Source organism: Scomber scombrus, chromosome 4 (genome assembly GCF_963691925.1).
Source record: "Scomber scombrus chromosome 4, fScoSco1.1, whole genome shotgun sequence".
NCBI lineage: Eukaryota > Metazoa > Chordata > Actinopteri > Scombriformes > Scombridae > Scomber > Scomber scombrus.
The window spans coordinates 16,296,059-16,323,453 of record NC_084973.1 but is presented as its reverse complement, the minus strand read 5'-3'; the positions used below and the strand labels follow the sequence as shown (position 1 = coordinate 16,323,453).

The 27,395-nt window shown below is 39.7% G+C and overlaps 1 protein-coding gene across 1 annotated transcript; it reads right to left on the bottom strand.

Annotated features, from left to right (window-relative positions):
* Nucleotides 1–480: 480 nt before the first annotated feature.
* osbp2b (oxysterol binding protein 2b) lies at nucleotides 481–27,395 on the bottom strand. The gene is given in 15 exon segments (XM_062417850.1): nucleotides 481–1,208; nucleotides 3,007–3,205; nucleotides 3,364–3,548; nucleotides 3,962–4,057; nucleotides 5,832–5,935; nucleotides 6,615–6,735; nucleotides 6,916–7,161; nucleotides 7,283–7,435; nucleotides 8,116–8,182; nucleotides 8,881–9,086; nucleotides 10,354–10,459; nucleotides 10,564–10,579; nucleotides 12,826–13,024; nucleotides 16,872–17,122; nucleotides 27,317–27,395. Coding segments are annotated over 15 exon segments (2,238 nt in total). The 3' UTR covers nucleotides 481–998.

Below are 27,395 nucleotides of genomic sequence, written 5' to 3'. Positions count from 1 at the left end.
CTCATTCAGATTGAAGAAACAGTTAATCACATAACTGGCTCTGCCCTATTGGTCTTGAGACTGTTTGATGAAAGGTGGCATTATGAAATAAAATTATAAGAAACAATTGACAGTAATAAATGAAAGCATCAAACCATAAAATAAAACATTACCTGCATTTAACTCTCTCATTGTGGAAATAAGCAGCATGGAATAACATTTAATATTAAAGAGTTGAGTCTAAATTCTACAATTTCATGTTTATATTACAAATATTGTCTTTTATTATTTATATGGTAATTTTTTCACAATATTTTAATTATTTATTTAAATTTGGACTCTAGGGATCTCCAGAATTGATAATGAATCAGACACTATATTCTAGCCTCAGCCTTGTTCTAAAGCAACCAAAGGGGGCATAAATGAGCACTTGAAATCATTTCCATGAAGAAAATGAGGGAGCTAATTTAAGTTTTATAAATTAAAATGGAGGATGAGGACACTTCCCTGCTAACCACTGAAATACTTACATGTGTATTGAACACTGTTCTGCTTCTATGTGCCTCTTTATGATTTTGTCCCTGTTAGTTGTCAGTCTATAGTCGTGAGCTGCTTTGACATGGGTTTCTGTCCAATTCTGTAAAACTCTATAATGGGGTGAACACAGAAAAGTGCATTGTGAGTAGCATTTACGGAGCACCTGATTTAGGGAGTGTGCAGGTGCCGTTAGTGTGTGGTGTTACAACTTCCAACACCATCCACACACGATCTCACTGCTGTTTCTGTATAGTGTCAAAGAAGACTGTTTAGGGAATGCCCCTTCTTCTTCCCCATTGAAAAAACAGAGTGAGAGTGTACATTTGGAGGTACAGTGTATTACAAGAGTGTGTGAAACATACACGTTCTCATGCTCACAAAGCTCCACATGGTGCTCATAAGCAGCTACGCCCCAAGGACCAGAGGCAGAGCAGTTCCCTGTCCGCTGAGGTTAGGTGTGATCCGGGGGGAAAGTTCCTTGTTTAGAAGATATCAGGACACATGCTCCAGTCCTGTCTCTCCTTTGCCTCCCAGTAACCTCCCTTGTACACAAAGTTTGTCTCTCCAGTGACTGAGTCTCTCCTCTGGTGAAACCACAATGGCTGGTAGCTTTCATATTCTTTACCTGCGGAAAGAAGCAAAGGTGTTAATCAATTGCTGTCATTTAATCGCTCTCCAGTGGAAAAGCCACACTGGCAGGCAATTCATCAAACGATCAATTCACCTCTGTAGATATGCATACGTGAGAAGCAATTCATCGTTGTGTGTTGCATTTGGTATTTAGGAAGCACCAAATGTGATCCCAGCTCATGTTGCGGTGAACAATTTGAATTTGCTTCAATAAAATACAAATGAGTTAGATATGGGCATTGCAAAAATCTCAATTGATCATGGTGGAGGAGGACATTTTAATCACATCCATCTGTTTCTGAGACCAAGTCACAAAAAGTAAAAGTTGCATTTCTTTTGATGTGTGAACATTTGTATAAATGTAGCAGAAAGCTAAACAGCCAATCTGTTATAGCTCTAAAATACATGTAACTTCACATTAAACAAAGCTTAGAGTAATTTTCACTGCTATCAGTGCAACACAAAAGTGCCCACAAGCAGGATGACAATGCTGTGTAAATGTATCACTTGCTAATGTGGCTTCACCGTAACACACTGGACATACTTGTAGATATCTATTATTATATGTAACATATTATCAAGGCCACTTCTATATGAAAATGTCACATGTATGCAGGAAAAAGTATTTTTCCTGAGTCATTATCTGGAATATGAAAGGGGTATCATGCAGTTCTCCCGCAGAGGCAGACCACACAGGGGACACACAGAGGATGGGGTGTGTGTGTCTGTGTGTGTATGTGTGAGAGTGATGCACAACAGAGGGGCACAGGGCAACCCCCACTCACCAGAGTCATAATCACACTCTGACCACCAATAGAGGGAGGAAAAGAAAGACAAGTCATGGGTACATCAAATACAATCTACGCGCAACACACACACACACAAGAATGCCACCAGGATGAAACGTTTCTACTGAGTTTTTGATCTAGCTAAGTTTGTTACACCTCCCATTCAGTCTGAAGCCTTTCCTTCTGACCTGCAAGAACTGTTACTAGATTATGTAATACTTCTATAATCCCAATTAAGATCAACAGACCTTGATAAATTGTTCATAATTATGAAATCAAATGCAGACCTCAATGAAAATTCTTCTCAAGTGCCCCACTTTACAGTGAATATTTACTTTGTTTTGTCTTGGCTGTTTAACCCAGCATTACTGCATCTGTAAATTGTTTTCTAATATTAACTACAGTGTAGAGCAACTACAAATATATAAATAAGTGTAGTTTCACTGTATTAATAGAGTTGCATGGTGGCAGTACCAGCAGGTTCTGGAGGTTCTTCTTCATAACGTCAATGTTCTTCAAGAGAGGAACTGTCATCAGCAATGGCCATCAGGTTAAATTAGTTAAACGTTTTGTCTGAGAAAGTTAGGCAGTTTAGTTTAGCTGATAAATACTCTAAATACTACAATTACACCCCAGTCTCAGCTACTGTTGCTATGGAAACAAAGCCAGCTTGAGACACAAATCAAAATGCTACTTTAAACTCCTGATTATGCGATGAGGTTATCTTTAGCTTAGAAACACCCCGCAGAATTTAAGCTCAGTGATTGGACATTTCTTAATGAGATGTCTTAGGAAGACATCTGCATGTTTTTTGTACTTTTTTACATTTTATGTCCATCCAAGCCACAGAAGCATCTAACATTGTCTATGAAAGAAAATGAATGGGACTTTTACCACAAGAACCCTGGTTGTCTGAACACCTCCCACTTTGCAACTCTCTGCTGTTTCTCTCCTTCCTTTTTCATTATCACACATGCCTGTCTCTTCATCTCTTTAATGCTGCACCTCTTTACCTGTCAGACACCACTCATCCCGTTCCCCATTTCATACCTTCATCCAGAGCATCTGTGGCCTCTGCTTCTCTCCTCCTCCTCACAGCTCTTTGTTTTTCTTCTAACCTCTGCTTCTCAGAGTTTGCTTCATCCCATCGGCCTTCCTCCATCAGCCTTTGGTCTGGTCTCAGACGGCTGTCGGTCAGTCCCACCCCGTCGTCCGACTCATTCAGGGTCAGTGCCAGCGTAGAGAAGTAGTACATATTCTCAGCATTATCCCTAAGACAGTAAGAACAAGAGCAGAGAGTTGCTGGAAATTACTTGGAGTGATGTTGTCCAATCAATGATATTGACTGAACATATCTGCTGTTACACAACTACAATGACTCATATAAGACTATGTTCTGCTGCATGAGACTGATGAGATGAGCGCTTACGGGAGAGGGTATTTCTTCCACAGCAGTTTAGGGGACAAGGTCTGATAGACAGTCTTCTGCTTGCCCTCTGATCCACTTCCCCCTCGGCTGCTCTGAATGATCTTGGAGCTCTCAATCTTATCATCCCACGTACCAGAGAGGATGTAGTGAGCCTGGCCCCCACTGTCAGCCACCACACCTGTCACCTGGTAAGAACAAATGAAAGCCATACATTGACTGATTACATAGATACTGCAAGGAAAGAAAAACATAAAGCTAGCTATTCTTCTGAGTCCAGATTTTTCATCATGCCCCCTTTCCATAACACTTTAATGCAGTCCCCTAGGTAGGACACCAGTAAATGTCCAGCCTCTTATCCTAAATCAGTCACCACTATGGAGGGCAGCACTATGCCCTATTTTATGATAATTGGTATGGAAAGGAGGTTACCTCACTGCAATGTAACACTATACAGTCATCTGCAATATTAGCCTAAATACTAATACAGTATAGCTGCTGGTACTGTCCAGCAGGAGGCAGTACCACACAAATTCATCACCCTCCCAATGACGACATGCCAAGCTCTGGTGTCAGTGAAGTGTGGAAAGGAAGCATTCACCTTCCGAGGAACATCCCTGGAGAAATAACTGTAGGGAGAGAACTTGAGTTGGCAGGTCTCCTTGGTCCTGTGATTCACAATCTCAATGTCCCCCGACTGCACAAATACACACACAAAAGGTCACATTGACAGAGATAAATAAACAGAGAGAGGATAATGCTGTTTCAGCATCATAGTATTATAGCAGTGACAGAGACTATCCTGGATTAAACATGGCCAGCAAAAGTGAAAACCTAAAGGGTGTATGGGATTGATTTGGGATTTGGATATAAACTTAGCACACTGTGGGTGTACTCTATCCTCTTTTTTCTATTTAATCCTATCTTAAAAGGACCTGAAAAAACACATTTCTTACTCAAATTCTTAAAAAAGCAGTGGCAAACACACAAACAAATCCCATATTCAAGTTTTCAGAAAGGTTTTGACTACTACTATTGGTGATGTAGTGCAATATATTGATAAGCAGGTCCCTGTACTGTTTTTATGTGTTTATCAGCACATAAACAAAGACACAAATGTGCTTTTTCTTTTGACTGCAGAGAGTCATACCTTTTCATGTGTTGGTATTCATTTCAAATGAATGTCTAACCTTTAATAAACATTTGTGTCTTTTATGGCATAAAAAAATAAGAAATTCAAGGGTTACATTGTCAAACAAAATTTTTAAAAAGTGTTTGCTGTAATCCTAGTTCAGTAATAATGTATCCAATGTAAATACCATGCAGATGACTGTCCCTGGCTTTTGTTGCTGTTCTCCTGACACTGCTGTCAGCAAGTGAACTGGCCAGTTGTAGAGAGGGGAGTAGCAGAATAGTTTCGGTTGTTTGCTATGGTGTTTAGCCAACCTCATTCTACACCAGAGGGCGGCAGAGTGATGCACAGAGGCAGCGGAAGAGGGAGGCAAAAGTACTGAATTTAAAAGTAAAACGATAACTTGTAAATATTGGTGAAATGTTTTCTCGATGAAAAACTGAAACTAGAGAGAATGTCCTGAGCACAAAAAAGGACCCAGTACATATTTAGAAATACATTTTAAAATCCCTACTGGGTCCCAAATAAAGGTTGTATCTCAAGTAGGACCACAGAAGACGATCACAAACTAATGTAATCACAAAATGTAAAAGGTTTCAAAACATTCAAATAAAAGCTTTGATAATGTTGTATGAAAATGAATTCAACATATTTGTTAGACCCAAGGATACATACAATGTATTTTGGTGAAAAATGCTGGGTGTAAACAAAACTCTGCAGGGTACCTTTAATCACACACATCTACATAAACAGGCTCAAAGAAATGCAACAAATCCATGAAATACTAGCTATTTGCAAATGATACTGATCTGATAAACACACCGGTGTGCTTCTGAGAGTGATAATGAGATATTAATCTGCCACATTTTTCTGTCCATGAATTATGTATGTTTCCTCTTTCTTCCAAGGTCAAACACAAATACAAACACATGCTAATACTGACAGACTGACATGATCGACAGTATGAGCGTAAACTGGAAGCACTGGGGGGAAAACAATGGGTTTCATTACAGACATATTTTTCTCCTCCTCCCATATATCTGGGCCATCTCACATCTCCAGAAAAGGCTGTTATTTTAGGTTGTTATTAGAGATCAAAGCTAAAGATAAATCCCCAGAGACTGTGGAGCTCCTTATTCATGTGCTCGAAGGCTTTGCTCTGATTCCCTTCTTCGGGGCTCTGTACTCTGCTAGTCTGTACCACACACTACAGCAAAACCAGATGAGGATGAAAAAAAATACCCATACGCTAATCTGGAAGGTCAAAGGTATTAAGGCAGTGCTGAGTGTTTGTAGCTGAGGATGAATGGTTATCAATGAGGAGTGTTCGCAAACAGACCTGGTCAATCCACAGCTTGCCCACGATGATGTTATGCACTGTGGAGGTGACCTTTCTCCACACATAGTGGTTCCCGCTGGAGTGGAAGTGCAGGTGAATGGCACCTGGGGATGGAAAGAGACAAATAGCTGTGAAAGAAAAGCTGCTGGTCATGCTGATCTGCAATATAGATCAGAGCGTGATCTATTTCTTCTTGTTTCTGTTCTAAAGATCTGTAAGCGCTACTTGCAGGTCTCTGTGCTAAAAAACATTTTATCCAACACATTTACGCCCTGCATGCAGGCAATACATTCCCATCTAGCTCCAGAGTCACCTGACCCCGGATGATTGATAACCATTTCATCTTAAATGCTTTCTGCTTAAGAGCTTGTTTTTGTTTGTTTTTTAATTGCATGGCACCTCACAGCAGGCATATAACAGGAAGTGGGAGAAGTCAGATAAATACCACCACATCCCTTGGCTGGACCTGCATCTATCAAATCTCTCATTTATCTGAGCCAACAGACCCTGCACTCCACTGTCCCAGTGCAATAGAGAGCTCCCTTTATACCCATACTTTATGTATGTGTCAAAAGGGTCATAAAATCCTCATGATTCATTCTCACACACTTTACTTCAGCTTTAGATTGTCAGGGCAGCAGCTCAGAGGTCTAGTACTCTCAAGTGAATGTGGAGACCTTAACTAAACTCTGCATGCTGTGGCTGTTTAATTTGCATGATGGAGCCTTTATTTACACATATAATTTGTTTGTTTGTTTCCCAGCTGAATATTAAAGGTCTTACCCAGAGGCATTATGGAGAGGTATTTGCCACGGAACTTGCTGGCGATGGTGATTTCCTGCCACAGGGTCCAGCCTCGTTGAGAAATCACATGATGTGCAGCTGCAGGGGGGTGATGGCTCACCTGACAGGAAGGATGGACAAAAAAAATTAAAGATGGAGAATGTAGGAGACTGCTTCACATAGACGACAAGATTGTTTGAAGAACACAGACTAATCTTGTGTATAACAGTTTGTGTGCTGGCTGCATGCATGCACATTATTGAGTGTGTAAACAAAAGACTCCCCGTGGCCCTGGTGTTACCTGCTCACACAGCGAGCGGTAGCCGAACTCCTCCAGGCGATCAAGCTCGTAGGTCTCGCCCAGGAGGGGGTTGAAGGGCTTGGCTGTCCGGTTGACCGTGGTGGAGTAGGAGGAGATGGAGAAGGCAGCGACCAGGCACATCTGCTCAAGGGAGGAGTCGCAGCGTGCTGCCTTGTCCAGAAGCTCATGATACTCCAGGTCCTCAGTGAGACGCTGCAGCATCGACAAAGGCTCATTGAAGTTTACCTGAAGGGATGATAAAGGCATGTGCTGTATAAAATATAATTCACATACAATAATATCAAACTGCTGAAATATGAGAACAAATATGCAGAAGCAGGAACAGTTACAGAGACAACACACTTACAGGCATGGGAATTTTGGAGAGCTCCTTGCCAATGCAGTTCTTCATGATGCTCCATAAATTGAGGGAGTAATTAGGTTTGTCTGGGACATGAGTTCGCCGCTGTCTGCGGGGCTGCAGCTCCTTCCCTGACACATCATTATAGCTTGGAGACATCTGAGATAAGGTGGAAGTGTGGGGAATGAGAGGTGGTATTTAACTTTGTTTAAAAAATAAGATTCCATATATTCAAGTTTGAGAAACACTTCAGCTGCTGCAGTTCATGGACAGCGTGACAGCATGCGATATTACCGAGTGGAGTGACAGAGCAAGTGAAAGATAGGAGGAGAGGGAGCAGAAGACGCAGATGTCTGTTTGTGAGAAGAAGCCGCAAAAGAGAATTGAGAGGAGAAAAAAGCAGATGTGTGAATACTAATTAAGATTTAGTGGAATGATGCAGCTGTGTACCACAGGGGGTGACAACAACACAGTATGAAACACTGACAAAGGGTGTGCGTATGTGTGTGTGTGTGTGTGTGTGTGTGTGTGTGTGTGTGTGTGTGTGTGTGTGTGTGTGTGTGTGTGTGTGTGTGTGTGTGTGTGTGTGTGTGTGTGTTTGTGTGTGTGTGTGTGTGTGTGTGTGCCAATGAGTATGGGATGAATGTAGGGAAGGAAAGTTGGCTTGTGAGAGCAACAGCAGTCTTGCAAAGACCAAGTGAAGACAGTTACATAAATAAATCAATGAGATGGGGGCTTTCCAGCAGCACAAATGAATCTGTGTATGAGATCACACAAGTCAACAGTGATCAGAAATGTCAGTCGTATTAGTCACTCTTATTAGGAGGACAGACACTTACATGGTCGTCCTGGTTCCAGTCGTTGGAGTGACCTCCGCTCGCTCCGCTTAAATTACTCTGAGATCGCCTGGAACAGAATGAAAATATCTTCTATGATGAGCACTGCACACAAAAACAGACTCATTGCCTCCTTCTGGCTCTTAATCTTTCACCACTTGCACTTACACCCAATACACAAACATAGTAGACAAAAGGGAGCACAGAAATTGCTAGGTATTACAGATGAATACTGTGTCACATTCTCCATCAGTCTTTAATGGTGCTACTGAGAGATACGTTGCAAGAGCTGAGCCCTACCAATGATGAGAGAGAAAACCTTTTTACCTTTTTTACAAAGTTAAGAATTACAGCAGAGGCTCTGCAAAAAAAAAAAACAATCGGAGTTTACAGCAAGAGGCTGACTGGACTACAGTAAATATGCCCTAAAAATTTAGAGAGCTCAAAAAAATTAGATTATATTGCTACAGGAAAGAAAGGACAATAATCTTAAGTTATTTTTCTCTATAACACTGATATGTGTATGTGTAGGTTAAATGATCACATCACAACCCATCATCAGAGCTTTGTTCAGCTGTCAGCCAGTCACATTTACTATTATGACAAACATTACAGCACATTCATACATGGTTTATAGTGGTTTCACATGTACACATGCAGACTAAATGTTAAAACTTAGCCTTCATTACCTCATCTGTCTTTCAATTGTCCGGTTGTTTAGCTAAATTTAAAAAAAACAACCTGTAAGGATCCCTGTGTGAGACTGACCTGTTCTGTGTATTCTCAGTGGCAGTCACTGTGATAAACGCAGGGGAATCTTCCATTGCATCGAAGTATTCAGTATCCTCATCCTCATCACTCGCCTCTTCTTTGCGCGGCCTCTCACTCCCCCCTGTCAGGACATATACATTGTGAGTACATGAAAAACTGCATTCTAAAGGAGCAGAGCCATCACACGGTGGCAAGTTTGTATTCTACAGGGTTCAAGAGAGAACAGTGAATAATAACATACCCATGGCGATTAATCAAGGAATAATCAGCTTAGTAAAATTGGAAATGTTCCTGCTGGTTAACTAGCCTGAATGATGCTAGTTCCTCAAGGTTTACTCCTCATATTCACATTCAATAATCAGTGATATAAACTGTAGCTTTACACGGTGAAGCACAAATCTTTATATCATGTAATCCTAGTGCTTTCTAATGAAGTGATTCTATTAATAAAAAGGACAGACTATGACTTTCAGTCAACAAACATCAATATAAACAAAATTCAACGGTATTTTCAGATTCCTTCTTGTCATTATACTTTTATGACCAGACTTTATCTGTAACTGTATCAACAATATAACAATATAGATTGTTTACCAGTACCCACATAAATGTTACTAAAACAACTCATATGAGCATTTTATTCTTAAGGTATGGGTGAGTTTAGGCTACGAACACTACTTTGAGAAGAATATTGAAAGATCACTCTCACACTTAATAAAAAAAACTGTTAGCAGTTGGTAGGAGATGTGAACCACAGTCTTCAATTTTGAAGTCAAGTGCTTTGAATGCCTGTTCATTCATGTAGTTTGACCCCAGTCCTGTAACTTTTAATTGTACTATAAGAATGTTCCTCTACTCCATGTTTGTTTCTGAATGTTAACAAAAGTTGTTTAAAGTCGTTTTTGCCATTGACAAGTGCAGCTATAGGTTTCTGCCTACACGTTTGTGTTTTCAACAGGAAGAAACCCACTGAAGGCAAAAACATATACATATACATATACATACACATATATATACAGTTGCAAGAAAAAGTATGTGAACCCTTTGGGATTACTTGGATTTCTGCATAAATTGGGCATAAAATGTGTTCTGATCTTCATCTAAGTCACAACAATAGACAAACACAGTCTGCTTAATCTAATACTGCATAAAAAATGATATGTTTTCATTTTTTATTGAACACAACATGTAAACATTCACAGTGCAGGGTGGGAAAAGTATGTGAACCCCTAGGCTAATGACTTCTCCAAGAGGTAATTGGAGCCAGGAGTCAGCCAACCTTGAGTCCAATCAATGTGATGAGATTGCAGGTGTTGGTTAAAGCTGCCCTGCCCTATAAAAACACACACCAGTTTTGAGTTAGCTGTTCTCAAGAAGCATTGCCTAATGTGAACCATGCCTCGCACAAAAGAGCTCTCAGAACACCTACGATCAAGAATTGTTGACTTACATGAAGCTGGAAAGGGTTACAAAAGTATCTCTAAAAGCCTTGATGTTCATGTGTCTACGGTAAGACAGATTGTCTACAAATGGAGAAAGTTCAGCACTGTTGCTACTCTCCCTAGGCGTGGTCGTCCTGTAAAGATGACAGCAAGAGCACAGCGCAGAATGCTCAATGAGGTGAAAAAGAATCCTAGAGTGTCAGCTAAAGACTTACAAAGATCTCTGGCACATGCTAACATTTTTGTTGACGAATCTACAATAAGGAAAACATTAAACAAGAATGGAGTTCATGGGAGGACACCACGGAGGAAGCCACTGCTGTCAAAGAAAAACATTGCTGCACGTTTGAAGTTTGCAAAAGAGCACCTGGATGTTCCACAGCACTACTGGCAAAATATTCTGTGGACAGATGAATCCAAAATGTAGTTGTTTGGAAGGAACACACAACGCTATGTGTGGAGAAAAAAAGGCACAGCACACCAACATCAAAACCTCATCCCAACTGTGAAATATGGTGGAGGGGCCATCATGGTTTGGGGCTGCTTTGCTGCCTCAGGGCCTGGACGGATTGCTGTCATCGATGGAAAAATGAATTCCCAATTGTATCAAAACATTTTGCAGGAAAACTTAAGACCATCTGTCCGCCAACTGAAGCTAAACAGAGGATGGGTGATGCAACAGGACAACGACCCAAAGCATAAAAGTAAATCAAAGACAGAATGGGTTAAACAGAAGAAAATCCGCCTTCTGGAGTGGCCCAGTCAGAGTCCTGACCTCAACCCGATTGAGATGCTGTGGCATGACCTCAAGAGAGCAATTCACACCAGACATCCCAAGAATATTGCTGAACTGAAACAGTTTTGTACAGAGGAATGGTCCAAAATTCCTCCTGACCGTTGTGCAGGTCTGATCTGCAACTACAGGAAACGTTTGGTTGAGGTTATTGCTGCCAAAGGAGAGTCAACCAGTTATTAAATCCAAAGGTTCACATACTTTTTCCACCCTGCACTGTGAATGTTTACATGTTGTGTTCAATAAAAAAATTTCTGTGCGGTATTAGTTTAAGCAGACTGTGTTTGTCTATTGTTTTGACTTAGATGAAGATTAAAACACATTTTATGCCCAATTTATGCAGAAATCCAAGTAATCCCAAAGGGTTCACATACTTTTTCTTGCAACTGTATATATATATATACACTACCGGTCAAAAGTTTTAGAACACCCCAATTTTTCCATTTTTTTATTGAAACATTTTTTTCAAGCTTACCATCTTGGTCTTTTTTCCTAAGGTAGTTCTGGCATAGCTTTGACTTATGTTTTGGGTCATTATCTTGCTGTAGGATGAACCCCTGACCAACTACGTGCATACCAGAGGGTACTGCATGGCACTGCAGAATGCTGTGGTAGCCGACCCTGGATCCAGAAAAACAGCCACAGACCATCAAGCTTCCTCCTCCATATTAGACAGTTAATGTCATACACTGAGGAACCATCCTTTTGCCTACTCGACGGCGTACAAAACTTCAGTAGTCCATTGGTGGTGTTTCATGGCCCAGGCAAGCCTCTTCTTCTTATTCTGACGTCTTAGCAATGGCTTTCTCTCGACATGTCAAACCTGCAACTCGAAGTCTTCTCTTCACAGCTGAAACTGAGACTTACTTACTACGACCACAATGAAGCTGTGCTTGAAGCTGTTGTCCTGTGAGCCGCCTATCACGCAAGCTGTTGACTCTCAGAAACTTGTCTTCTGAATCTGTTGTGGCTTTGGGTGTGCCAGACCTCTTCCTTTCAGAGTTTCACCCAGTTTCTGAGTGAAACTGTACTCACTGACACCTTGACTTTCTTCGCAATTTCTCTGTAGGAAAGACCTACATTTTTAAGTGTTTTTGTATAATTTTCAGTTTTGGGTAACCTTAGCTTTTTTTTTTTTTTAAACCTCTGGCAGTTCACCACTTACCTTTGTACCATTTCAAGCTATTCATTGGACTTGAACTGCTTGAATTTCAATAAAAAAAAATGGAAAAATTGGGGTGTTCTAAAACTTTTGAATGGTAGTGTATATAAACACATATATATGTATATGTGTTTTTAAAGCTTAAGAGACCAGAAGAAACAAAAAAAACCCCAAAAAACTAAAAATCAAAAGAAGGTGTGAGGAGAAAAGTCACATGGTCACCAAAATCAAAAGGTTTCTCCCTCTCAGAGAATGGACATACACAGCTAATTTTATTCACTTATTGGCTACATGTATACAAACAAGAAAAAAAACAAATAGATGGACAGAATGTCTAAGACCACATGACATCTGATCCCTGGTGGAGGTAATTCGATAATTCAATCCAAACCTTCTGACACAACTTAAAATTTCCTTCTTTCACATGAGTCCCCAAAATGAGGAATGTTTATAACTCTGAGCCTAAGGTCACACATAACTTTTAGCCACTAAAGTGAGGTCTTCACTGAGGCCTACAGGAGTAAATAACACAGACACAGTCTCACCCTTGTTGGTGGTAGGGGCGTTGGGTGTGCTAGATGCAAGCGTGGGTGCTTCTCTCCACGCTCGCTCCAGGCTGTTATGCTGCTTGGCTAGCTGCTCAATGGTCTCCTCTAGGTGGGTACGCTGCTCTCGCTCATACTGCAGCGCCCGCTGCCATCTCCTACTGTGAGTCTCTGCTAGGTCCAGGAAGTCTCGACACGCCTGAGGAAACACATGCACACATGTACATAAACACAGACACAATTGAAAGTATAACAATACAATCACGTCATGAAAAATGAATAACTTCTTTTGGTTTCTGTTCAGGTTTAGGCGAAAACCTGAAAAATATCCTTATTCATTTTGGAGTCACCAGATCACAATATACAGAAACAAAATTATCAGGTGGGGATAATACGTTCCTGAAAGGTGATAACTAGTGAGATCATTAAGATATAAAAAGATTCATGAAAATGATTGTAATCAAGAACCATTTATCACCACTGTTTCAAGGAATCATCAATATGTTAATTAGCTGTCTGTCAAGCATTTACTAGTCTCCCTGCTGTGTCTAATGTGCCTCGGAGCAAAGAGTAAACACAGAAAACATCAGCGAGTGATGAGCTACAGGTTAAACCTCTGTCAAGATGTCATTATCTGGCTCGTGAGCCATGACAAAAAACAGGAGATGTAGGAGATGTTTTAAACTAAAAGTTGTACAAGTTTATTACTTAACATACAATAATGTAAGAAACATACTAAAGTTATGAGGTGTGTTCATCACCATTGTTGCTGCTTTGGCTTTACTAAAGAGACAAAGAGGTTACTTCAGATCAAACATAATTTACATGTCAGCATTTGTCAGCACTGCATCATATGTCTGACTTCTTTCCTCAAAGTAGGGTCAAAGGTCAATGAACCTAAATGACAGTTTACAACATATATGATGAAAATTTCATGTGACACTCTTTTCTTTGAGCTGTCAGCAAGTGAACCTCAGGAGAAGGGATCATTTCGAAACTCCAGTATTGCAATTAAGCATTTTTGTAGCATTTTGTGGTGGCATTTAAATGCTCTTCCCCACATGAGTGAAATAATGTACATTTGTGTTCACTCAGGATCACAAAAAATGATTTTTGGTTCCAATGCTAGAGGGACTGTGAGAATCAGCTTGAAACCCTTTATTTTATTTATTTAGATTAAGTTCTGGCAGAGGACACTGGAGGGACAAATTTGTCACACAGATCAAATAATGTCTGCTGTCTTAGCGGTGAGAGTGTGGTCAGGATGTACAGTATCACCTTTAGGCAGCAGGAAGAGAAACAAGGATGCTGTAACACCTGACACTTTCCTTGACCTGTATGCAGAAAACAGGAAATCTCTGTCTGCTGAAAAATTGCTTTTTGCCCTCAAAAAACATATATTTTAGTAGACAGGTTGATATTTTTAGTGAAATGTCAGTTATTTTCAAAAATGTAAAGTCTTTATAAAGCTTTTACATTTTTAAAAGTGAATATTTACAATGTTTTTCCATTTATATTCGTCATTCATCAAACTGTACTCTCCATGTCACTGTAGTACAGTAAATCACAATTACTATATTGCAAACATATTATCATGTTAAAAACTAAGATAATGTAACCTTGTGTCCTTGACATTTCCAAATATGTTTTTTACACACCTAACAGATTAAAATCTACTGGTGATAATATAATAAGAATAATGTTTGGTAAAGTTGTATTATCAATGATTGAGACTATTTTGCTCGAGACACAGCATGGAAATCAAACAAAAAATCTCACAGTGAAAACACTTTACTAGACACGTCTCCAATCAATCTCTTACCTTTCAGCAGTCGTATATGAAGTGTCTTAACCATCAATGTCTATGCTTCAGTTTAAATGCTAAAAATGCATGTGACGTTGGGGTCCACTTCCTCAGACATAACCACAGTATGAAACTCAACACCCACTTAAAAAACAGTTCCACATTTTTTCTGCTGAGTATCCAGCACAAAAAACAGACTGCATGTGTCTTCCAGTGGAAGTGGGATGACACGGTCCCGTGCAGGCTGAAAGAGTGGATGTGCAGCTAAGAACTGAACAGACGTCGGTGTTGAATTAAAAGGCCTGCTGAACTTTGCAGAATGAGTGAACTGGCAAACAATAAAATGAACCTATGTAAAGTGGCATGAAATCATTCTATACAAACCAACATTTGCGGGACTGCACACACAAACACATACAGAAAATGGCAAGGGCTTGTATTCAATGGCACACATGAGAAGTTACATCACCACTAAAAGAACTACACCGCAACTTTCTCCTCGGGCCAGGGTCATATCAGTGAATGCATGCAGTTGTGTCTTGCCATTATGGCCTTCTTCTTCCTTCCCCTCCTTTTCGTCTTTATATGCATTGCCCCATTTTTCTGGAAGCAGCACATAAAGACTACAGTTACATTTTAGAGCAACAACGATTTCAGAAATCCAAAAATTCCTCCACTTGAGGAGAGCCATTTACAGGACTAAATTTACTGCTGGGGGTTTGTAGCAGAACTTCTTCCTCATTAGAAGCAAATTCTTGGCAAACCTAATGGCATTGTAATGAGTTTGGCAATCTAAGAGGGTCTATTTTATTGCTTGTCCAGTAAGTTTCAATTTCCCATACCAATGAGAAATTGGTATGGGAAATAGAATACAAAAAAATGGATGCAAGGGAAACAAGGGGTTCATCAATTTAAACAGGCCTTTCACATCATTTAAGTGCATTCCCGATAAGACTCCTTTTTCTTATCATAACACATGGCTCAAGTCTCATAACGCGCTGTATTAGCACATACTTAACCATATTAGGAGCCATAATCTCTTACTGCTGGGTTTCAAAACAAATCTTATTTAAGCCTAACCACGGCTACTGAAACAGTGATTGATGATGACAATGATTTTACCCCTCACAATCGCAACATGCGACATGCATTATAGCAGCAAACATTCACTGACCCAAGAATAAACACAGATATCAACAAAACCATTGAGAGAAGCAAGACGATAGACAAACCTTGTGTGATTGTCTGCTTTTAGTTAGAGCAGGTCTGTCTGTCTAACTAACTGTAGTCTAGAAAGCTCTGACACTCCTCGCTAAGCAGGGAGGGTCTCGGATTTGAGGGGGGAGCAGGAGCTATTCCTGTCACCCCCACCCACCTGCGATCATATCTCACTCCTTCCAGACCTCAACCCTCCCTGAGCTCCCATCCACTACAAACTGTTAATCCCAGAGTATTTAGCATTGAGGACAATGGAGTCGTGCCAGATACAGTCTGATGCTGGTAATCAGATTCAACACGTCTGACATTGTGGGAACAGGAAACCTCGTAGTGTCTGATATTGTGTTTTGTAAAATCTAGCTGGGAAAGTTAATAAAATGGCTAAATTGCAAAATGGTATTCTTAAATAGTTATTCTGTTGCTCTTTGTGGCATTTCTCATCACACATTGTGCAGACTGTGAAGGAAAATCAACTATTTTGATTACTGATTAATTCATTTTTAAATGTTCTGGTTTCAGCTTCTCAAATGATTTTATGCTTTTCTTTGTCATGCATGATAGCAAACTTAATATCTGTGGGTTTTGGACTATTGGTTTGAAAAAACAAGACATCCACTATTTTATAGATCAACCAATGATTTAAGTAATTGCTAGTTGTAGTTGCAGATTTTGGCCTATATAAATAAAATGGACTTAACTTATTCCAAAAACAGAGCTGTTGGTATCCTCAACAATAACATTATGTTCATGTATTAATTTAGAAATACTTCTATGTATATACATTAACCACAAACTAATACTGCTTCTCTAAACCTGCTGCCGTCGTCATGCCTGCAGCTCAGTTGCTTTTGTTTTAACTTACTTCTCTATGAAGTGATCTTGTCTTTCATCACTCACTATCCAGGTCATTATAGATGACTGCCACTCTTGTCACATTGATCATGCTGAAGCATGCATGGCACAGATCACTCTCTCATGAGTGCTGCTGCGTCTTTTCTTGATCCGGTTTGGCCTGGTTACTTACATTGATCATAGCATTGGAAGTGATGCGGAAGAGGGTGGCTCTCTCATTGACTGCCTTGATCTTCTCCCCTCCCTCTACGGGGACTTTCAGACCCTCAAGTTCGCTCAGGGAACGCTGCAGGGCCGCCCCATGCTTGGCGATCAGGTCATTACATGTACTGAGGTCATCAAGCTTGCTGACAAGTATCTTCAGGGTGCCCTGAATCTCACTGCGGTCCGATTGGGATGTGGGCTCCTCGTCTCCAGAGTCATCTGGAAGGGATAGGTCAGAGGTCACACACATTATCTTGGACAAGAGAGGATATTTATTTACAAAGGATTTCATATTTAAGTGTATAGCAGCTGTATCACCAAATATCAGTCATATAGTGTCATATAGTGACCACAAAGAGTCATTTGTTTATTTCCACATTATGATAAAGTGATGTTCATTAATTGATGGAACTGATGGAAAGTTTAAAAAAAAAGAAAACACAAATTATTTAGTCATCACGTTAAATCATCTAACAGTAATTTGCTCCATCGATGAAATTACAATTAATTGGAAAGCCATTATTTTTATTGTACAGATGGTTTCCTTTTATACAAACACTGCCCAGAAAAACACACTAAATACGACCACTCTGACCGCAGGAATCTCTGGACGCTTATCAGATGTAAATGTAAACTGTATGAAGACATCTGAATACAGACAGCTCATCCATACCCATGAACATTTGCTGCTGCAGCTGCCTTTCCCTATGATGTCATTAGAGAGAGGTTACTCAAGGTTACACAGAACATACGAGAACAGTGTTGCACACATATGAGCATGCACACTGCAAGCACTAACACACACACACACACACACACACACACACACACACACACACACACACACACACACACACACACACACACACACACACACACACACACACACACACACACACACACACACACACACACACACACACACACACACACACACACACACACACACACACACACACACACAGAATGACAGAAATATACAGAGGGTAGGACCCGGTCCAAATCCAAAAAGAATTTAACTAAAGTTGACAAATAGATAAGCTTAATACTTAACTCTACTATGAAGGTCTTTTTATAGCACCAGTGAAATCACGCTTGACATAAAACTCAAGAAATAGTTATACACCTCTGTATCAAATCAGAACTCATACAAAATAATATTTCCCAAAATAAAACACATTGTGTTTCTGTTGACATAAATCAAAACAAAACCTATACGGCGTATTGAGTTTAAAGAAAACAGATCTGGCTTCAATGTTGGAGTCTGTGCTTCAAGAACAAGAGAGGGAAGGATGAGGAAAAGCAGAAGGACAAGTAGAATAAGAAAAAGGAAGAAAGGAGGCTTTGTTTACTCCAATAGGCAAAGTATATTTCTGTAACAGTGAGGTTAAAGGTTCGAGTGTAGAGAGAGCCACCCTTCTGACCCTCGAATGTCTGGAAAGTGCTGTTTTTGCTGTCTTCACACTTCTGTCACATTGAAAAGGTCTTTTATGTAGCTGATAGAAGAGACTGTCACAACTTTCATGAGAGGCTGCACTACAGCAACACTTTCACTAAAGAACATGGCAGCTGGTTATGACCTCACAGTGTCGAGCCAATTTACACCACGCAAGTATAACATGGGTATCAGCCTGAGGGATGTGGCAGTGTCATGACCACAGCATGTAACAACAACATACTGGGTTCAATTTTGAGGGGGACCTTTGTCAAGTGGAACATTCAGCTCACTAACAAGCAGCACACCAACAAATGTTTACACCGAGCTGAGAATATTTCATATACAATCATAATGATCAATTCACACTTTTTTTATAAATGTTTTAAATACTTGTAATGGCAGCAAAGTATGAGAAAGTACTTGTAAGTGAAGTGAGCAAACTTTTTGATTCCATTTTGAATCAAAAAGTCTCTCATGAATCTCATGACTTAAGCATTTCAAAAGTTTTTGACTTACAGTAACTGGTAAAAGCAACCTTAGCATTAACAGTTGAGCCCAACACTACTAGTTATTTTTGTGGCACATTGATACCAATATCACTATTTGAGAGTTAGATAGAGACAGATAATAAATGAGATTTTCTGGCCACTTGGGGGCAGTGTAAAAAGCTGAAAACACAATAACAGCATATAATCACCTTGTTGTTATTGAAAATGTGTTAGCAAACAGTCACCACACAGCATTAGCAGTCATTTGTGTTTCCAAGTCCAATATTTACTCTCCTTTTAGCTCTGTGTTGATCTCCACAGACTCCTAAGGGAAGATATCTGGCTTTTCAGCTGCTAAATGCTCCAATATGTTCTGTAAGTCGCTAACTCTGCCTGCCTGCCATTTGGTGCAGGGAGGGTTATGTACAGTGGAATTTTGAAGCTTTTTTGCTGAAAATGGCTTCCTGCTGCTTGGGGGTTTATGACAGCAGAGTTGTGGGCTGTAAAACTGAGTCAAATCATAATTGTTTGTCACTAGCAGCAACTCATTACATTACATGGAGTCATTAGATCTATTGTTTAAGTAAAAGTTATTGACTGTTGCAATTTTACAGAATTATGTGAGAAATAAACTTGACATAACTCCCTGGTGAACAAATGGAAATGCAGTTGTTTTTTTTAAATGACCTCAATAAGTTTATTTGGTATTTTTGTACCGCAAGTTATAGTTACTTATCAGCTGACATACATCAATACTGACAGACCTATGATTAGCTCAAGTCAATGGGAAAAACTGGCCAAGCAGATCAGGTCAAGCTATTATCAACAGCCAAGATGACAAATATGTCACAAAGCCTATCTAAGCATTTAATGTATAGGTGAAGGACAAGTTCTCCTTTCTTAAGGGAAAGAGAAGTGAGGGGGAGATAGAAGGAGAGGAGGTCAAGCAAAGGGGCAAAGAGAAGCAAAGAAAAACTGTCTCACCATATCTGCATTCCTGGGCATCCATTTTCACTTAACAGTAAACAAAGTTTAGCCAGAAAGATGCAGCATACACACAGGCTGTGGATGTCTAACCTCTGAATTAACGCGTGAACATGTTTTCAAAAAGATGCTGTATGGACATTAAAATGGGGAGACAAAGGCTAAAGAGTCCAGTCAAAGGTCAATCCAGTTGTTCTACAGAGCCAACAAAACCAAGAGGATCAGAACATTTCACCAGGATCCACCCACCACCAGCCAGCAACACAGCAGAAATCAAATTACACAGAACTTCAATAAAGTCACTGCGGAAAAAGGCTGGTAAAGAAGATAAAAAAAGCTGATGATGTGAAGTCAGAAAATTGACCAGAGTCTGCGTTGAGAGACCTGCAGCTGCAGTTAAAAAGGAAGGCAAGAGACAGTAAAAGGGTTGAGTGAAAAAGCCAAAGAGCAAGTACAGACAGAGCAGGAGAGGTTAATGAAATAAGCCTGAAACTGATAAAGCGTGACCATGGCAGAACAACTTTAAAAGGTGTAGTGTGTAGGATTCAGTGGCATCGAGCAGCGAGGTTGCATATTTCAACAAACTGAATACAGCCCCACTGAACCCCCCCAAACCCCCGAAAACCCAATTATTATCATTTTCAAGAGATTATACACAAAAAATACTTATGACAATTATATTCTATTTCTGGCAAAGTTGTTCTGCTAGATGCCATTAAATTCTCCACATTGCACATTTAAACAAGTTGGGTTAGGGTTAGGGTTAGTTGGTGAGTGAGTGTAGTTTTGAACTTCCTCCCACAAGACAACAATGAGCCTGACACAAATTACATTTGACTGGATGAATTTAGGTACATGTTAAAATGAGTCATCAAGAATATGTTAACAATTAACAGAGAGAGAATAGAGAAAACTGGAGATAAAGAAATAAACATAGAAAGATATTTCGACATATGCGTTGATTTCATAATACAGTTCTTCCCTGTTGTTGCAAATTCCCTCAAGGTCTAATCAGTCCAGGGTAATCTAGCAAGAGATTATGTGTCACTTCTGGACAAACAACAATGCCAGAAACCAGCAAGTTGGTCGGTCTGCACCTTGCAGACACAATTCCTTTGAGGACGGCGATGGTTAGAGCACTTCCTGGACCGGAGTTTTGTTGAGTGTGTGCAAGGTGAAGGACATAACAAATCCTGTCCCAATGTTTGCTAAAATCTTGTCAGCTGTCAGACGTTGCCTGCAAGGAGCAGATGAACAAATGAACACAGGATACTGTTATTATAACCACCACTATGAACTCAACAGGCTAGCATCTGTCCTGATGAAAAAAACAAGGTTACTGAATGGCAAAGGCACCTCTGGGCTACAGTAAACTCTACCTTAATGCTCTGCCTGGATAATATTAAGATATGTGGTGTATACTGCAGGTGATGCAAGGGAAAAACAGGAAGCACTGTCACTATAGAGAACATTGTACATATAAAACCAGTGGATTAGCACAAGCAAATATTTTTTCCATTGTTAAATGATATGTAAAGTACAATTGTGAAAATAAACTCATGACTAAGCAAACACATTTGCTGGGGAAGACTGCAGTGACGCCTTGCTCTTCTCATTTACCCTCATTCTGCCAATGAGTTCAGCAGCCCTTAGCAATGCTGCTTAAAAATAAACTGTCACATGTACCGAGGCATATTTGTTTAGAAGAGACTCTGCTTACAGCAGGTTGCCTGTAAAACTAATTCACTAATTCAACTGCAGCTCCATCAACGACAAGGAAGAAACCAGAACACAACGCTTTCTTCAACCATGTCCTTTCTGCACTGTCCTTTTGGCTTACTGAGCCAAATATAGCACCGATAAAATGTCAAGCACCAACAGACATGTTTGAATACAGGACATAAAAACCCTTCAAGACACCTCCACATATGCTATCAACTGTACATCACTGCTGCAGAATAAAAAGAGAGAGGGTTTTTACACCAAACATATGTCGATATATAGTGTATCTATGCTGTGTGTGCATCAGTGTCACTGCCAAAGCTCGCCCCCTCAAATCTGCAGCCCCTTCCCTCACAACAACAGATGTAGATGGATGCCTCTCTGAAGCGAAGTCGACACCATGAGGCTAGGCCAGGAGTCCATTACCACGCCAGTCATGCCTCAAGGGCGGACTACCTCCCCCCATCCCCCACAGTCCACCACATCGGAGAGCACCCTGCATCGACAGAATTTTACACGTCTGTTTCCTGTTCCCACCGCGTCTCTACCACATCCTCCTCCTCCAAAGATGATAACATAATTCAAGCAAATATCTATATCATTATATCCTAACAACCCAACAAGGGAAAACACACATCTCGTATAGCTTCTTTGCCTTTCACTCCTTCCATTGTGTCCACCTCAGTGTTGAGCACAAAAGGTGCGAAGGAAAGGCATAAAAAGCAGGAGAAATAGGCAGAGCGAATGTTATTGTAATGGGAGAGCAGCGCTGTGCTATCCCACTGTCAGAGCTCGTCTCTCTGCTCGTCCCTGAAGACAGGCTGTCAGATCAGTGGAGCCAGGCCTCTGGCTGATAAGACGTCACCCTGTGGCACAAAGACATGCACGCCAACCAAGCACGTGGGAGAAATGCATTGCCCTTTTGAATTAAAGATGGTGTTCAAACGTAGTGAAAAATCTAATCAGAGGTGAAATTAGTATCAGAAATTCAACAATGTATATTTTTAGCATGGAGATTACTTTTATTTCTTATGGTTGTTACAGTCTTATAGCATTTTTTTTCTTACCAGTAATTTCCTGCTGTGAAATGTGGAGCAAATTAACATTAAAGTTGTGTTTATACAGTACCTCAATGCTGTCAGACTTTGTGATGGTTTACAATATAAGTCCTATAAATTGAGTCTATTCTTCAGCTAGAAAAAAATACCTTTAAGGATATGGCTGGTGATTTTTTTGTACATTTTTCTTTACACAGAACTACTCTCCAGATAGCCTACTGAAAACATGATTGCTGTTATAGGTCTTTGCAGCTGTTTCATAACAAGCTATCACAGCCATTGCCTTTGGGTCAAAGGAACATAACACCAAGTGCAGCAGTGTGACTCACTGACATGTTTTTTTAATAGTTGTTGTTGTTGGTGAACAACAGAGGTATACTGCACGGAGGTATAAGATATAAGTTTTGGATACACACACAATACTTGCAAGTAGATTATTTATTGTTGGTTTGGCTCTTTGCTAAAGATTTGTTGAGAAAGAAAAATATAGAAAATCACATATTGGATGTTTGACTGCCAGTTTATTAGGTGCACTGAGTCAAAAATAATGCAGTTTAATTTAACAACTTTACACTCACCTTACTTTAAATTCTAACTTCATGAAGGTTAAAATGTTGAGTTTATGATGAAACTGTCGTAGAGTGTTTTTTTTAGTTAGTAGTGTGGTTCAGTTGATTTGTACTGCATTACACAATGAGTGTGAGCTGAGAGGTGTTTCTGACATTTATATATATTCCAATATTTATATTATTTGTAATATGACATATACCCTCATTTATACTACAAATTATGAGAAACACCTTAATTTAAGCAAAAACTATTAATTATAACCTTAATGATAGCAGGAGTTGTTGCAGGGCGGCTGTGTTAAACTACATTAGTTTTAGTTATATAGGTGTACCTAAAAATATGCAACTGAGCATATAATATTTAACAATATAATGAGGTACTTTGTTATTGTTTGACTTGGTTTGACTTTAACCACATAAACACCACATCACTAATTTCATTGCTCAACTTTTGCTTTTCACTGGAAAAAAACATATAAGTGGAAATAATGTTTGTAATTATCATGTAATCTGAAGTATTTTTTAGCACAGAGACAGTTTATACCTGTAGTTGAAAAACATATTTCATCACTGACAGCAAAGAGAGTGAGATGGCTGTTTTGCTGCTGACTGTTTTAATGGAGTGTGCAACAGAAAGGGAATATATGAGAGGTATATATATATTTTTTTTTTAAACAGAAAAGAGAGAACACACTAGATAAGAGCTGATGTGTCTCACAGGAAAGGAGTGTAATCCTGGCCAGTAATTGCTAACTGGTTCCATAGCTCCCCAGAGATGCATCAAAAGGAGACAAACAGAGAAGACAGCAGGTTAAACCCAGTAACACAGAGCTCAGCTCTCTAAAAGCAAATGAGAAACTGTGCAGTATCCAATCGAACACTTTCAGAAAACAGCAAACAAAAAAACCCCGAAGTTTAACAGCCAACTGGAGCAACCAAACAATTACTTTTAATTCAGAAACATTTTATAATGTGCTCCGAAGCACAAAAAAGTAAAACAATGACTCTGCTGATGACTAAACTGTCGATTTATATTCTAGTACATTTTATAAATTCCCAGCGGGTGCATCAAACCCGCGAGAGGCAAATGGCTGCATAACTCCTACAGATTGAAGGCTGAGGTCATTAATTATCCTACGAGATCAGAATACTAACTGAGCTCATGTACATAAGTCTGGTCACAGTAACAGGATATCCAGGATATTACTGCAGTAATAAAAAAAAAGAAGTTGTGCTGCTATAGAGAGACAATGAGTGACAAGCAAAAAGTGAACATCTGAAACAGTCTGCAGCCATCTCTTCATTGGTTGTCTGATGCACTCAACATTTACACAAGATTTTTCATCATTGAAAGGCGAAGAGCTTAATTAAAACCCACGTATGCAAGGCATTAACTGAATGCAATGCACATACACTTTTCATTTAAATGCACGTAAACAGCTGCTTAGGCTGTGAGGACGAGGGTCTGCTAACAGTGCTTCATGTAAAACAATGATGATATATATTTCAAAATAAAAATAAAAATATTAATGCTTTTGGTTTTACAAACAGATGTACATTATTTTATATCAAGTGCAAATCTGCAATGTAGTGCAATTTTCATTGTGTGTAATTAAAAAAAAAAAAGCAGCTCATTAAAAAGAAACAAACATGACTCAGTAAAACTTGTTTGAGATGTAGCATTATTGACATGTAAGGCTCACACACTGATTCCTTGTTCAATACAAGCAGCAGGCAGCATAATCCCACTCAAATATATCTATCTAAGCACCAGACTTGGAAGAAAGTATGATATATACTGTGAGAAATTTGTCAGCTTCTTTGGGATAATGTTTATCTCAAAGGGGATGGGAATGGTGAACTCACTGTGTCAATGTATCTGCTGAACAATGCACTTCTACATTTTGGAGATGAATGTGTAAATTGATGTGATATGCATATGTTCTGTATTTTTCATCTCTGTGGGATAATAATTGTAAAAAACAATAAAACATATTTACAAAAAAAAAAAAAACTTGCCATGCTATTCATGAGAACTCACTGGTGAGTTTCCGATACTGTCAGTCACTGAACATGTGAACACAATAAAAAAAAAAAGATCCATGAGTCAGAAACCACAGAACACAGAGAGATTGTGATCCATCATGCTAATTGTCCTTGTGCCAGCGCTACTAGAACCTATAAAGGTGGTGGTCAAACCAGAGCAGAGGTGACTGCAGGTGGGAAAAAGTGTCTCTTAAGTAGTTTTAAGTTATGCACATTCATATTTGAACAATTCAAAATCAGCTCAAAGCTGGCCAATAATGCACTCCGACCCTTCTTAAAAAATGCACGATAACAACTATGTGTATTTGTAACAAAAGAGAGATAAAAGTAAAATAAATTTAACATAACTTTTCATTCTTTCATAGTCTGACATACTTGACTGAGAACTGTTTATCAGAGTGATATTGAATCTCACATGACGGTGCAGCTCCAAAGGTTTAACCCGTCAAAAGACAGCTCATCATAATTCAGCTTTCGTTTTCTATTTTCATCTCTCTCAAATTCCAGTTCCTGCCTAAAACTGGAGCACTGCATTGAGGACAGTGAGAGTGACATGACTGACAAGAAGATGTGATTGTTGGGTATGAGTTTTCTGTGACGGGAGGCTACAACATTGTGAGGCATCTTGTTATTCAGACTATTTTATTTGTTACTTTTTTCAGCAGAGGCCTAGTTGGAACAGTGAGCTCTTCCATTTTTCGGTGCTGAAGTGGCTTCTACTGGGAGCCAATAATGTACATTAAAACATGTATGACAAGGAATTGGTCTTGACCAACACCAACAAAGGCTAATTTAGTTGCTTGGTAAAGACAGCAGGATTGTATTTAGATGGCCTTAAATGGATCTAGAATATAAAGCATCTAAAGCATTACATTACAAATTACAGACCCTTGTTGAAAATCCGATTACTTCATTTGGCATTGTTTCGATTTCGAACTGAAAGGAAGAATTTTTAAATTACCATCATTTTGCAAGATTTAGGAAATAAACTCAAATATTTATAACACAAAAACAAAAAACTGCATGTTTGAGTATTAGCGGAGAGAACCGATATGACTGTAAAGTAGTCAGATAAAGGCTTTCAGGAAAATGTAGTACTAGTTTGTTTTAGCGTTTTTTGGAGTTGTGATGTAGTCGTCCTGCCTCAGCTTCTTTGTGTAACTTCACATTCTAACAGTCACATCAAGGAGAGCGTGCTGGCGGTTAAAAGTCTTAAAACAACATCGCCTATACTACCTATGCCAAAATCATTTCAGTGAACAAACAGACAAAGTGAGGAGACGGTGAGCCCAGGGCTCCAGAGCACAGCTGCTCAACTCAACATTGTCTAACTCTGCCATGGGCAAGAAGAGGATATATTAAGTGAGAGAGGTGGAAAGACTGAATGGGCAGAGACAGTGAACGGAAAAAATGAAAGCTAACACATTTTGACTTTGTTCCTCAGAAAAGGTAAAAACATAATCATATACAGACACCATGAAATACACTGTAGAGGATGCTATTAACCTGCCACAAGCACTAATAGACTATTTTTTCAGTGTGAAACCCTCAACATGTTATACAGGGTAATATTGCTTGTGGATGGACAGTGTCGAAATTAATCTATACTGCATTCACCACCCCACTATGTTATACACACAAATAAAACTTGCACACCTGCACACAAAAACAGATTCCAGGACCCTGCGATACACAGCACGTCACATTTTACAACACAACATGCAGGCCTGGCAGGCTCCAACTCAGCCATATGCAAATGTGAGGTGGAGCAGGCGCAAAGGAGAGAGAGGAAATGAATCTGAGTGAAAGCAGCATGAGAGAAAGAAAAGAAAAGGGAAGGAGACTGCATGCAGTGGGAGAGCATGCACTGCTCTTTTGACAACGTGAGGTGCTGCGATGTTGAAGGAGGCTGCAGAAATCTGAGCATCTATGGCGACAGATGACAGATGACAGAGAGAGGAAGATGGATGGAGGAGTGACAACTACCCCTCCGACATACGATAAGGAGGAGATAGCAGGATGAGGAGGGTTTTTCTCGTTGAACAGACATAGAGGAGTGTTACGGCTCCGTGCTCCTGTGCTATAGCTTTAGCCATAGCTGTACTGACCCCGGTTGAGTTTACTGAGGCAGCCCGAGTTGCAGAGGGAGCGGACCGTCCCCGGCTCCCAGCAGCCCCGGCCCTTCAT